Source organism: Squalius cephalus, assembly GCF_949319135.1.
Source record: "Squalius cephalus genome assembly, chromosome: 10".
Lineage (NCBI taxonomy): Eukaryota > Metazoa > Chordata > Actinopteri > Cypriniformes > Leuciscidae > Squalius > Squalius cephalus.
Genome location: NC_137131.1, coordinates 3067165 through 3081181, shown reverse-complemented (window position 1 = coordinate 3081181; position 14017 = coordinate 3067165). Strand labels below are relative to the sequence as shown.

Sequence of the window (14017 nt, the reverse complement as noted above, 5' to 3'; positions counted from 1 at the left end):
TTCTATTGACAATTTCACATTTTCATTCATATGGCACGAGTGAAATCAAAGTTTGGCAATACAATCAGATGCGATAATACTCTATATATATCTCTGTGACATTTCCGTGCGCCTCACCAAGTTCGATATAGATCTATGATATAGCTAATTTATACAGATTTGTAAATGCAACAAACAGAGAGGTTTTTTTTCATAGCAAAATGGGAAAAAAAAAACTAAAGAAATGGCCAACTTTCATTTGCTCAAGGATGCAATTCACACACACTCACACACACACACACACACACACACACACACACACACACACACACACACACACACACACACACACACACACACACACACACACACTTAATGAATCCACGGACTCATTAAATCATTTGTTACACAGTGGCTGTCAGTGCAGGTTGAGTGCTTGTTGGGAAGGGGAGGTTCGGTACCGTAGTACACGTCAAGCCGCCATAGTGAAGCCTGTAGCCGCACAAAACACCCTGACCCTGTAAAGGACAACTCACACCACACCGTCACACACTCGGTCGGGTTATGTTGGATCAGTGCTGGCGTCTGTCGGAGCTCGTTTTGGCCGATTGAACATGCTGAATTTCGATTATCTGAGAAGTGACGTGGTTTAATATGTCGGCGTCTGATGGTGTTGTGTGAGTTGGCCTTAAGACAACAGCATTTTTTCACCAGAATCTTCGGTTATTTCACAATAAAAATACTACACCAATATTTTTTAATGCCTTATACGCTATGTACACTACTTGTAGTGGCTGAGTACTTTTTTTTTCTTTCTGTCTTTTTTTTTAGCTCATTCTTTTGCTAATTACAGTGTCGGTTACACTGATAGACTCTTGCTCGCTGCTTTGCTGTCAAGCAGAGAGTCGCACACCCTGCCAGCCTGGTTTTTGGCACATATTGTGACTGTTTTTGGCAGGGGAATAGCTAGGAACGACCCGAAAACATGGAGGAGGTCGATGAGACTAAACAAATACAGAAACACAGGTCTTTGTGCAGAGGAACCCGCTTAAAGTCAACGTGAAATGCCGTTCGCAAACCATTTTACTTCCGTAATACGACACACTTCCCAAGCGAACCTCTGGAAGATATCTAAAAAATGGGCGAGGGATTTGATTGAGGGTTGAAAAATAAGATGGATAGTTTGATATCATGTTGACTTTAAACTTCACATTTCACAGTTCACATTAGTTTTAATAAACTTATTAATCGTTTCACATTTAACGAAGCTGCAGACCAATAGGAACGGGTTCAAACCATGAAAATCTTTTTCCCAAGGTTATCAGGAGATCTTTCTTTACCAGAGCAGAAAGATTTCACAGCATCTCTGGCGTAGTTCTGAACGTCGAATCCTTCTTCATTGACGTTGCATGTTCCATCCCGCATCCTCTTCTTTAAAACAAATAAATAAAAACAAATCAAGCCCAACCCACCCGCTGCTTCTGATTGGGCGAGAGCAGTGATTGACAGATGATGCAGGAAAGCTACAGCAGAGGGGGCATTGAACAAATACCCACTGACATCAACAGTGCACTTCACTGAACGGTGAAGTGTGAACGAGAGTAGCGCCAAGAGCGATGTTCGGCCAGTGAGAGCTTGGCAGACCAGTAGAACGAATGAAGCTGGTTGACTGAAGGGAATTCTGGGATATTGCTTGGGTCACACTGGGGAAGGGGGGGCGAGTGGGGTCGGGTGACGTCGACATGTTTCTTAAGAGTAGATGGTGATGACCTCGCGACCTCCACCGCGCACAAGGAGGACCCGGTTGAGACCTTCGGTTAAAACCTCCATGAATTCCATGTCTGATTGATGGAGAGTCAAGGAAAGGAGAGGAGCTGTAAAAGATACACACACTACTTTTGCAGTATGTAAATATGGTGCGCAGTATGCAAATTATGTGTATTCCTGAAATACACTATTGTTCAAAAGTTTGGGGGCGGAAATATTTTTAATGCTTTGAAAGAAGTCTCTTCTGCTCAGCAAGGCTGCATTTATTTGATAAAAAATACTGTGAAATATTATTACGATTCAAAATAATTGTTTTCTATTTTAATATATTTAAAAATGTATTTTTTTTTCCTGTGATCAATGCTGAATTTTCAGCATCATTACTCCAGTCTTCAGTGTCACATGATCCTTCAGAAATCATTCTAATATGATGATTTGCTGCTCAAGAAACATTTATGATTATTATCAATGTTGAAAACAGTTGAGCTGTTTCATATTTCTGAGGAAATTAATCTTTAGGATTATTTGATGGATAGAAAGTTCAAAAGAACAGCATTTATTTGAAATGGATATTTTAATATTACAAATGTCTTTACTGTCACTTTTGATCAATTGCATTTTTTTAATAATAATAATAAAAAAAAAAAAAAACTGACCCCAAGCTTTTGAAAGGTAGCATTGCATCCAATAATGCATATGTGCTCGATGAGACCTTTTTTTTTTTAAAAAAAAGCTCCTTTTTGACTTTAGAATTGGTTTTACATCAAAATGGAATAGAAATGAATAATAATTATGGCTGCACAATATATCGAAATATCACAAATGTATATATCGCGATATGCATATCGCGACAGCTTGCAATAACTGGGGTCATGAACAAAAGACAAAGAGAAAATCACTCACTGCTCTTGGCTGAATAACTTTTGTAGCTTTAATAAGAATCAGTATAGAGTGAAAACTAAGCAGTGTTTTATTTTTACATTTGATTATTCAGTTTCTGTTGTTTAATAACCCTAATGTAGGATAACCTGAAACCCTAAACCCTGTGGTTACACCAATGTTAAAATAACACTTCTTATACCACAGTAAAACACTGCTGTTCACTGTCAGAAGTCGTAGGGATGTTTTCTCGTCACAAAAAAAATGTGAAATTAATCTAAATAAATTTTAAAGATAATTTAAGTTTATTTTACACACTTTAAGCATTATCGTATTGCATATATTGAATATCGCATAATGAGTTATCGGATATCGCATTATTTAATGAGTTATCGGATATCGCATTATTTAATGAGTTATCGAATATCGCATTATTTAATGAGTTATCGGATATCGCATTTTTCTTCAATATCGTGCAGCCCTAATAATGATGATCATAGCATTTATCAAGATACAGTTCTCGTCGCCGCTTCTGTTTTTGGGTGGTCCAGGCATGTTGAGCAGGACTAGCTTGGCCTCCTGGGATTTCTTAATGATGACTTCATTGAGTCTGAGAGCAGTGTGCATGCGCCTCACGTTGGACTGGTTTCTGAAAACAATGGATGATAAGCTCACAAACATTCATCAACATCAGTGAGTGTTAACATGTGTATCGCAGTCAGAGGTGCATCTATACTCACAGGTTTTCCCACTCTCTGTGGCATGACAAAGAAAGACAGAAAGACGAGTGTAAAAGTGTGCAATGTTAAACTGAGTGCAGGTTTAAGCCTTGCGGCACTCACGGTTTCATGTTGAAGAGGTCTTTGATGGCCTCTGGTGTGGTGGCTCCTACAGGCTTGGCCTTCTCTCCATCACACTTGGCTTCAGTCCAGGTCATCTGAACGGTCGTGCCGGGGGTCTCGGCGTCTGCGCTGGGGGACTGAGGAGTGGCCGGGGTGGGCGGGTTGGTGCTCTTGTCATGAATGAGCTGTTCCTGTTGGGACGGGGACACAGGGACAGACTGAGAGGGCAGGACCGGCACATACGCACATATGGAGAATGTCAGGGCAAAAGAAAAGGAAAAGATACAACTGTTAATGCTCGGAGATTAAAAGATTTGAAATAAATATAGATTTTTTAAATTATAAATCAAAACATATTCAATTAAAATAAAATAATTAAAATAAATATTACAATACAATGACAATGAAAATGACTATGCTTTATTATTAATGATAATAATAAATAATACATAATTATAAAATAAAATAATAAATAGCAAAAAAATAAATTAAATAAGTACAATAAAAATGAGATTATGATGACAATGAAAATGACTATGATTTATAATTAATGATAATAATAAATAATAAATTATTATTAAATTAAATAAAAAAATAGTTAAAAATAATTAAATAATCAGATAATTAAAAAAAAAGTTGTTTATTTACTGATTACTTCCATTTTAATTATACTTTTTTTTTTTTTTTTTTTTTTTTGCCCAGCCACCACCCCCCCGTCTTCGGAGGTCAACTTTATTTTTATTCATATAACAAAATAAGAAAATAATAAAGAGTGACAAGCCGTAACAGGGAGATAGGGAGGTACACAGTTATACTTAATTGTTTTGGTTCTGTTTTTTTTTAGAATGAAATTAAAAGACAAGTAAAAAATATAATTCCAATAATGAATTTATTACAACTATAAGAATTAAAAGTAAAAAAAAAAAAAAAGTGCATTTACGTTTGCTAAATGTTTTAATTATAATTATAATAATGATTTAATTTTCTTTAAAAAAAAATAAAAAAAAATAATTAAAAACAATGAATTACGCCATATTAAATCATTAATATGGCTTTTCTAATAAATAAAACATTTACAATATATAAAATAACTTTTGAGAGAGAGAGAGAGAGAGAGAGACAGAGACAGACAGAGAGAGAGAGAGAGAGAGAGAGAGAGAGAGAGAGATGGATGGATTTTGCGGTGTCCATTACTCTGAGATATCAGACAAATCAATCAAGTTCAGATCACAGCATGATCAACACATGAGATGTGGCTGCTATTGCCATGTAAGATGAAACCTGTAAAGTCATTCATTAACTCAGATATCTGAAGATTACAAGCACAGAATGACATGAGCATTGGCTCCACATGCTGTACCTCCTCCTCTGGTTTCTCCTCTTTGCTGCTGGCCGCCGGTTCCTCCGTCACACTGAGCTGGGTCGTGACCGCGGCCGGGTTCTTACGACGGATCGACCCGCGAGAGCTGTCAGTGATGCTCTGGATCTGAAACATGGAGAAGATTCCTGAGACGAGGCCCCGCCCACCAGCAGTGATGTCACGCATAACCAGTCTTCATTAAACATATTAACAACTGCATCATATACTGCAAAGTAATAGTATTATGTAAATGAGATGTTCCCCTCATCTGCATAAAGTACAGAGAAATCCTTAAGTTAAAGTATTTTTACTGTTTAGAATTAAAAGTATCCAGCAAAAAAAAATTAAATAAAAAAAATACTCAAAACATTTCCATATTTAAAAGTAATTTTCCTAGCTTCTGAAATTAACAGATGACATTGAAAGACTTTTGTCATTAAATTAACTTTGATGCACAAACTTTGTAAAGCAACATGTTTAATCATAATGTCCTCATTGTTGATGATCAATGATTATAATTATGGACAATTACATTTTACAGTGAAATGGATTTCAAACTGTAGAGTATTGCAATTCATTATAAATAATAAGAATTAATCAAATAATTAATTACAAATAAAAACAATCAAAAAATAAAACACTTACCAAAAAAAGATTAAATATTTTGTGTACCTGTATGTCATGTGACCATTAACCGTCATCAGAGAACCGTAAACATGTGTTGTTAAATTATTAAAATATTAGCTTAAAAATCTCAGGAGGACTTCAAGTAAATAATTTAGGTCAAAGATTGACAAGAAAATGTTTAGGAATCCTTGGTCTAAATGAAATTGTGCATAGAATAAAATATGGTTTGCTGTTACAAGCGATCATGGGTGAAATGTTGAGGATGGACGTCTACCTCACGTTCCCGCTCAGTCTTGGTGAGGTTGATCTGCTTCAGGATCTGAGATCGCTGCTCCATCACCAGGGTTTTCTCATACGTGTACGCTGAGATATCACTGTCATGCTGAGGAGAGAGATGCAATAATAGCACTCAATAGAGTTACTCATAAAACTGTACAGAAGGAAAACATAGTCTACAGTTCATAAAGGAATAGCTGACCTATTTTTCTTGCAATTATGAGTTTATATCTCGCAATTCTTACTTTTTTCTCGTAATTGTGAGTTTATATCTTGCAGTTCTTACTTTTTCTCACAACTGCAAGTTTATATCTCGAAATTTTGACTTTTTTCTTGCAATTGCGAGTTTATATCCCACAATTCTTACTTTTTTCTCGCAATTGTGAGTTTATATCTCGCAATTCTGACTTTTTTCTCGCAATTGTGAGTTTATATCTTGCAATTCTGACTTTTTTCTTGCAATTGCGAGTTTATATCCCACAATTCTGACTTTTTTCTCGCAATTGCGAGTTTATATCTTGCAATTCTGACTTTTTTCTCGCAATTGCGAGTTTATATCTCGCTATTCTTACTTTTTTCTCGTAATTGTGAGTTTATATCTCGCAATTCTTACTTTTTTCTCGCAATTACGAGTTTATATCTCGCAATTCTTACTTTTTCTTGTAATTGTGAGTTTATATCTTGCAATTCTTACTTTTTCTAGTAATTGCGAGTTTATATCTCACAATTCTTACTTTTTCTCGTAATTGTGAGTTTATATCTTGCAATTCTTACTTTTTCTCGTAATTGCGAGTTTATATCTCGCTATTCTTACTTTTTTCTCGTAATTGTGAGTTATATCTCACCATTCTTACTTTTTTCTTGCAATTGCGAGTTTATCTCGCAATTCTTACTTTTTTCTCGCAATTGTGAGTTTATATCTCGCAATTCTTACTTTTTTCTCACAATTGCGAGTTTATATCTTGCAATTCTGACTTTTTTCTCGCAATTATGAGTTTATATCTCGCAATTCTTACTTTTTCTTGTAATTGTGAGTTTATATCTTGCAATTCTTACTTTTTCTAGTAATTGCGAGTTTATATCTCACAATTCTTACTTTTTCTCGTAATTGTGAGTTTACATCTCGCAATTCTTACTTTTTCTTGTAATTGTGAGTTTATATCTTGCAATTCTTACTTTTTCTCGTAATTGCGAGTTTATATCTCGCTATTCTTACTTTTTTCTCGTAATTGTGAGTTATATCTCACCATTCTTACTTTTTTCTTGCAATTGCGAGTTTATATCTCGCAATTCTTACTTTTTTCTCGCAATTTTGAGTTTATATCTCGCAATTCTTACTTTTTTCTCGCAATTGTGAGTTTATATCTCGCAATTCTTACTTTTTTCTCGCAATTGTGAGTTTATATCTAGCAATTCTTACTTTTTTCTCGCAATTGCGAGTTTATATCTTGCAATTCTGACTTTTTTCTCGCAATTGCGAGTTTATATCTCGCTATTACTTTTTTCTCGTAATTGTGAGTTTATATCTCGCAATTCTTACTTTTTTCTCGCAATTACGAGTTTATATCTCACTATTCTTACTTTTTCTTGCAATTGCGAGTTTATATCTCACAATTCTTACTTTTTCTTGTAATTGTGAGTTTATATCTCGCAATTCTTACTTTTCTCGTAATTGCGAGAGTATATCTCGCTATTCTTACTTTATTCTCATAATTGTGAGTTTACATCTCGCAATTCTTACTTTTTCTTGTAATTGTGAGTTTATATCTCGCAATTCTTACTTTTTCTTGTAATTGCGAGTTTATATCTCGCTATTCTTACTTTTTTCTCGTAATTGTGTTATATCTCACGATTCTTACTTTTTTCTTGCAATTGCGAGTTTATATCTCGCAATTCTTACTTTTTTCTCGCAATTGTGAGTTTATATCTCGCTATTCTTACTTTTTTCTCTCAATTGCTAGTTTATATCTCGCAATTCTTACTTTATAACAAGCAATTTCGAGAAAAAGAATTGTGAGATAAAAGTGGCAGTGGCAGAAACAAGCTTCCATACACATCGTCTTATTTTTTATGCTCATTTTTTTAATTTAAGCACATCTTGGTCTCTATCTAGTGTTTTTTATGCGATATCGCAGAATGCCATTGATTACCATCTCCACCACTTCCACTGCGGCGTCGATGCGCAGGTGATACAGGAAGGTTGTCAGATCTTTCTTCATCTGGATGCTGTTGTCGTCCATCTGGGCCACAGTGAAGATGCGCATCTTGCACTTCCTCCAAACCTACAGAACATCATCCACAGATGTCAACAACGGTCACCATGTGAGCTGCAAACAACCGCTGTATGATATGATCATGATTCTGATGAAAAGAAGAGACCTTGTGCTGGCGGAGGAGGAAGGGTAGCAGCATTAGCATGCCTCCATCATGAACGATCCACCAGACGTCGATGTGACCCTCTGTGAAACGCTCTCCGTTCGATGGGAAGGCCGAGATGTTCTTGGGCACCAGCAGGGCTTTACTGGCAGCGGTGGTTTCCCTTACCAACTCTGTAATGAAGACACTTTTATATTTATTATTGACACTTGAGCATATATCATTTTTTTTTTACTGATTTGAGTCTTTTGTTTTTCATTTATATATTTCATTCATTTGAAGATGTTTTTGCTCTGATGTCAGACTTATTCATTTGTTATGCATAATCTGAGCTTTCGTTTTTATGTCTGCGAAGTTCCAAATACAAACAGAAAATTAAGCACTTATTATAAAAAAAAGTAATATTATGAATTATAATATATTTAATGAAATGTATGAAATTGTATTTAATTCAATGGATATGCAGACTAATTTTCCATCATTGATCAAGAGTAAACAGAAAAGTTCTTTAATGGTGATACATTTAAAAAAAAAAAAAAAAAGATTAATTGCAATAAGCCCTTCAATAAACCTAAGAGATATTTTTAAAGAAAGTAAAAACTGTTAATTGTTTTTTTTTATACAATTTTGACAATACAATTATGATAATTTTTCATTGACTTACCTTTGAAAGAATAACTATTATAATTGTAAATATAACTAAATATATGTACATATAAATCAATTTAATATTAATAATAATATGAAATCTATGTAATATATTTTTATAAATCTAACTATTTATAAATGTATACTAAGATATAAAGAATAATATAACTGAATAAAATAATAAAAATAATAATTGCACTTGTAACAAACATTTGTATATTTATTTAAAATATACAAAATACAAATATATAAATATAAATATGTTTATATTTATAAATATATGTATATTGTAAGAATAACTGAATAACAATTAAAATAATAACTGTACTTAAAAATAAAATATAGCATATGTAAATAATACAATGTAAATAAATATGATACAATAAATATTTTTTTTAAAATGTATATTTAATTTTCTGGCTGAATCTTTAGTAAAATGTTCAACACCTGAAATAAATCATCTGATAATGAAACAGCTCTTCTAACACTTGTATTCAGCAGCACACTACTTCTGTAAGTATTTTCGGATCTCTTCCAAATGAAAGCGTCACTCATCTGTGGTGTCAGACGTGAAGCTGCACCTGCTCTGTCTGGTCTCACAGTTTAATTGCAATAACACTGAACACACTCGCACTTACACATATGATGTAATGAATTTAACACAGCTGCCACAGCGCATACCAGTGAGCTAAAGTCGTATACACTGATTCCAGATGAGTACATTCAATCTCACAAAGCCAGAAAAATTATACTGCTCAGATATGATTTATCTGTCAACTTTGTCTCAGATGTGTTTCCTTTGATAGTTTAGGAAGAATACAAATAGACACAAATGAGTCAATAGCTGTCATACAGTAACAGATGATTTGAGTTCATATTCAGATCTCTGACTTTTGATTGCAGACTTTGTTATCTTGGCAAATCTTGAGCACAGATTGAGAAGAACTCCAGTCTTTGCTGATTACTGGATTCTTTTTATAAGGAGAAACATCTCTATTTCCAAAGTCGGCATTTACTATCCTTTTAATTGTATTGATGTTTTAGGGTGTGTTCACACTGGTAGTTCGGTTCGCTTAGTTCCAGAAAAAACAAAACAACAACAACAACAAAAACATTTAGTCCTGGTCCGCTTAGCGTTCACATTGGCATTTTGAACACTGAACCTGAAGGCATAGGGATATGTTCACAACCTGATTGGTCGGCTTTTTTTGATGTATATTTCGCGAACATCTAAAACTATGCTGTGTTCTGGGATAAATGCGCTAGTTGTATGTGCGTAGCTACATATGATGGTATTCTGACCAGCTGAGAACTCATGAAGAGCTTATAAAGTGTGTAAAGGAGTCAAAACAGCGCCAGGAATCCCTCCGTCACACACACACACACACACACACACACACACACACACACACACACACACACACACACACACACACAGATCTGCAGTGAGGAGACGCGGTTCTGATGCCTGTACTGAACTGTGATGGGAAACATCGCCACTATGATGAGAAAAAACAGGTATATTTCAGCATTCTGTCCTTTTTAGTGTCACATCTTGTGGCATCATGTCCTGTTTTTGGTTTGTTTACATGTCTCTGGTCCGTGTTGTGTTCATATTTCATTCGAACCGCACCAGAGTTGTTTGGAAGCGGAGCGAGACTCATCTTTTCAGCTTGTTTAGTACACCAGGGTTCGGATCGCAGCGTTCACACTTATTCAACTGAACCGCACTAACAGAGCAATCGCACCAGGGTTCGTTTTAATCCAACCAAACATGCCGAGTGTGAACACACCCTAAGATAAACGATTGAGCAATCAAAGACATGTCATGTGTGATTCTTCCTTGCAATAGGAAGAAATTATGCTTTATTGCACTGGAAAAAATTATTTGTTGAAATGAATCAATTTTTTTATCGTAAGGGGTTGCATTCAATTGATTTTATCTACATTTAAACAAATGCATTAAGTTGAACTTAATACATTTTAGTTCAACTTAATGCATTTGTTAAAATGTAGATAAAATAAATTGAATGCATTTTTTAAATTAATTTCAACAAATCATTTTTTTCAGTGTGGGTGCTTGATTATATTGTATAAACATATTATATTTAATTGAATTAACTATAATATTGCATTTATATATTTTTTATAATTAATTCACAGGAAATGGTGCTTCTGCCCCTCACCAATGAAGTTTCTCCAGCTCTGATGATCCTCGGCCTGCTTCCAGTTGCGTGGCCAGCTGGCCAGAACGGTGTTGTGTTGAAGACCACCCAACCCTCCGGCCTGGACCAAGTGTGATGTGGCGTCCCTCTTGTTGGAGGAGATAACAACCTGACAGAAACCCTTCACCTTCTCCGTCTCCATCAGCTTCCTCAGAGACTGTGAGATGGCAGAAACAACATTAACCCTGATTCTAACATGCCTGTGGTGTCCGGGTAGATGCCTCAGTGAAAGTGTGTGTGTCACCTGTTCGACCTGCTGCCCCTGAGGAAGGTTGTCCAGGTAAGTTCCCTCCAGCGCTGCGCCCACGATGGTCAGACCCTTCCCAGCCTTCAGCTGACTGGTCAGAGACAGCAGACGAGGCTGATCCACGTGCAGCTCAGAGTCCATGCTGACCAGGACTAATATCTGAGGTCTGTGGAGATCGAGAGGAAGGAGAGAACTCCGTCACTGATCAAGAATAACTAGAAAAAGTCTTGAATTGTGGTCAAAATTTTAAAAAAGATCAATTGTGTGCAATAACATCAATAAAATAATTAAAATAACAACTGAACTTAAAATGTAGCATGCATACTGTATATATAACTGTAACTTTAATATAACTATTCATATTTAATTGTTTAACTATTTAATTTAACTATTTATATTTATAAATATATGTATACGGACATATAGAGAATAGTATAACTGAATGATATAATTAAATAATTACTGAAATTTAACAAACATGTATATTTAAGTATATTTAAAATATACTTATGTGAATATGCATAAATGTATCTTTATTGTAAGAATAACATAATTATATAACTATAAATCTATTAATCTAAATATATAATTTATAATTAATAATAAAATATCATTTAAAAAATAACATATGAATTTTATAAATATATATAAAATATATATAAACACACACATATATTATATAAACAAATTTTTATGTTAGATTCCATTAATTGTGATTAACTGATTTTATATATACCGGTATATATATATATATATATATATATATATATATATACACACAAACACAATTTAAATATATTAGTCTAAATATATAAATAAAAATATATGCCTAAATATATGCATAGGAATACATATATGTAAATATAAATCTATTAATATAAATCTACAAATATTTATGCACTCGCCTCCAGTTCTTGGTGTGTGGTGGTCCCTCTTCCAACCTCATGAGGGCGAAGCGAGCCGCACTGAGAGACAGACCTCTGATTCCATCACCCCATTCCTTTTCCGCCCTGTAAACACACACACACACACACACACACACACACACACACACACACACACACACACACACACACACACACTACTCTTACTATATCTGCAGTATATTGTGCATATTTACACTGTGCGTAACATGCAAATTTTTGACCTCGTACATTTGGCAACATGTGCATTGTACATCAGAGCACCCTGCAACTGGGTACTGTATCCCACAATGCAATCCACTCAATTTAACCTTGTATTTTGATACATTTTTTGACTGCAAAAATTTCACATTTCTATAATACGACATATGCATACTGTTTAAAATGTGCATTGTTCTGTTTTTAAGTGTACAGTGCAGAATGCAGTAAGTATTCCATTGCGAGGAACAGCCTCAGACTCCATAATCCTGACGCCAATTTGCCCCTCCTCTTTAATTTCCGGCGACAGACTCGGGTCACTGTCCGGCTTGACTCTAGAAGTGTTTCCAAAGGAAAGGCATCAAACTAATCAAATCCCGGAGCGGATTTCAGCTGTTCTTGGCCGGGCGGATTATGAGGGATCTACAAATCCTGACAGGTCAAACGCCTAAAACTCAACTCTAATCCATCGTCTTGGTTTTCCCCCGACTCCGGGTCACGATCCACTTACCCTCGGAACTCGATATACTTGTAGATACAGCTGGCGATCACCATGGCAACGATGGCGTAGTACCAAGAACAGATGAACATGAGCGAGAGACAAAGACTCATGCCGAGGAAGGAAAGAGTCCTGTCGGAGAACAGGAAGGCAAATGTTAGAGTACAAACACAAGTAAAGCCACAGTAAACAGAAAGACGTGGCGGTCTGAAGCTCACCAGTGGTAGAACTTGAATCGTGGTCTCCAGTTGGGCGTTCTGAGAAGAGTTTGAACAGCGCAGGCCAGATTCACAAACATGTAGCACATGAGGAAGAACCTGCAGAAACCACCAGGATCATGTCAGTGAACACAAGCAGATCAAGTACAGTGGTGTCAACAAGTGTTTGACGTCTTAAAATGTCTGTCTATGAGAATATTGAACTAAATATCATTTATTTTTTAAAAAAAGTAGCTAAATAAAACATATGCAGTGCTGAAACAAAGACAGTCAGTGTTGTTTGCTTGTTTGTTTGTGTTTAGTGGATCATATTGATATTTATTTTTCACAATAACTAAACCTTAAACTATTAAAATGACGTTTTGTTAATGTTATTTGAAATAAAGCTGAAATATTGTTATTTTTGTATTATTTGGGTACTACTATTATAGTATTTATTAACATTTTGAATTATCTTTTAAATTTTTATTTTAAATTTTAGTTTGTTTCAGTAATTTTGTTAAGCGCCTCTGTCACTTTTTATTATAATTTATGCTATTTAGCTTTAATTTGATTTTATTCCAGTTTCAGTCATGTTAGTTATTTGCAGCGCCAACATTTCTAAAAACATTTTAATTTTTTATCTGATATTTATATCTTATTTTATTTCTTAGATGATAAAAACGAATTTAGGTTACACTATATTTTAATGTCTTTTTTTTTTATTTTTTTTTTTTTATCTAATGCATTGATATTCAGAAGTTTTAAACATGACTCAAGTGTGCAAACACTTTCTGGTTTCGGCTGTATTTTCCAGCGCATGTTTGTTCGTGAGCGTGACGCCTCTTACATGGAGAGGATCGGAGCGACGTTATCCAGGGAAGCGATGAGAATCCCACTCTCACAGATACAAGCGGTCAGGAGCAGTGCCCAGGTCGGCTCCCCGTTTGCTTTTCCGTGGCCGAACACCTGCA

At 35.0% G+C, this 14017-nt stretch overlaps 1 protein-coding gene across 5 annotated transcripts in view; it reads right to left on the bottom strand.

Annotated features, from left to right (window-relative positions):
* Positions 1–1209: 1209 nt before the first annotated feature.
* slc12a5a (solute carrier family 12 member 5a) overlaps positions 1210–14017 on the bottom strand; it is a 178882-nt gene continuing 166074 nt past the window's right edge. For 2 of the 5 annotated variants that reach the window (XM_079884091.1, XM_079884093.1), the window contains exons 13-26: positions 13894–14012; positions 13065–13163; positions 12859–12978; positions 12132–12236; positions 11224–11392; positions 10941–11136; positions 8110–8279; positions 7881–8012; positions 5729–5836; positions 4828–4953; positions 3468–3685; positions 3366–3380; positions 3141–3274; positions 1210–1820 (exon numbers count right to left, since the gene is read on the bottom strand). In XM_079884091.1, coding sequence (XP_079740217.1) covers positions 1729–1820; positions 3141–3274; positions 3366–3380; positions 3468–3685; positions 4828–4953; positions 5729–5836; positions 7881–8012; positions 8110–8279; positions 10941–11136; positions 11224–11392; positions 12132–12236; positions 12859–12978; positions 13065–13163; positions 13894–14012 — 1803 coding nt within the window. In that variant the 3' untranslated portion in view covers positions 1210–1728. Of the gene's footprint in view, positions 1821–3140; positions 3275–3365; positions 3381–3443; positions 3686–4827; positions 4954–5728; positions 5837–7880; positions 8013–8109; positions 8280–10940; positions 11137–11223; positions 11393–12131; positions 12237–12858; positions 12979–13064; positions 13164–13893; positions 14013–14017 lie in introns of all 5 variants that reach the window. The other 3 variants (XM_079884092.1, XR_013822569.1, XR_013822570.1) reach the window with 3 other exon arrangements.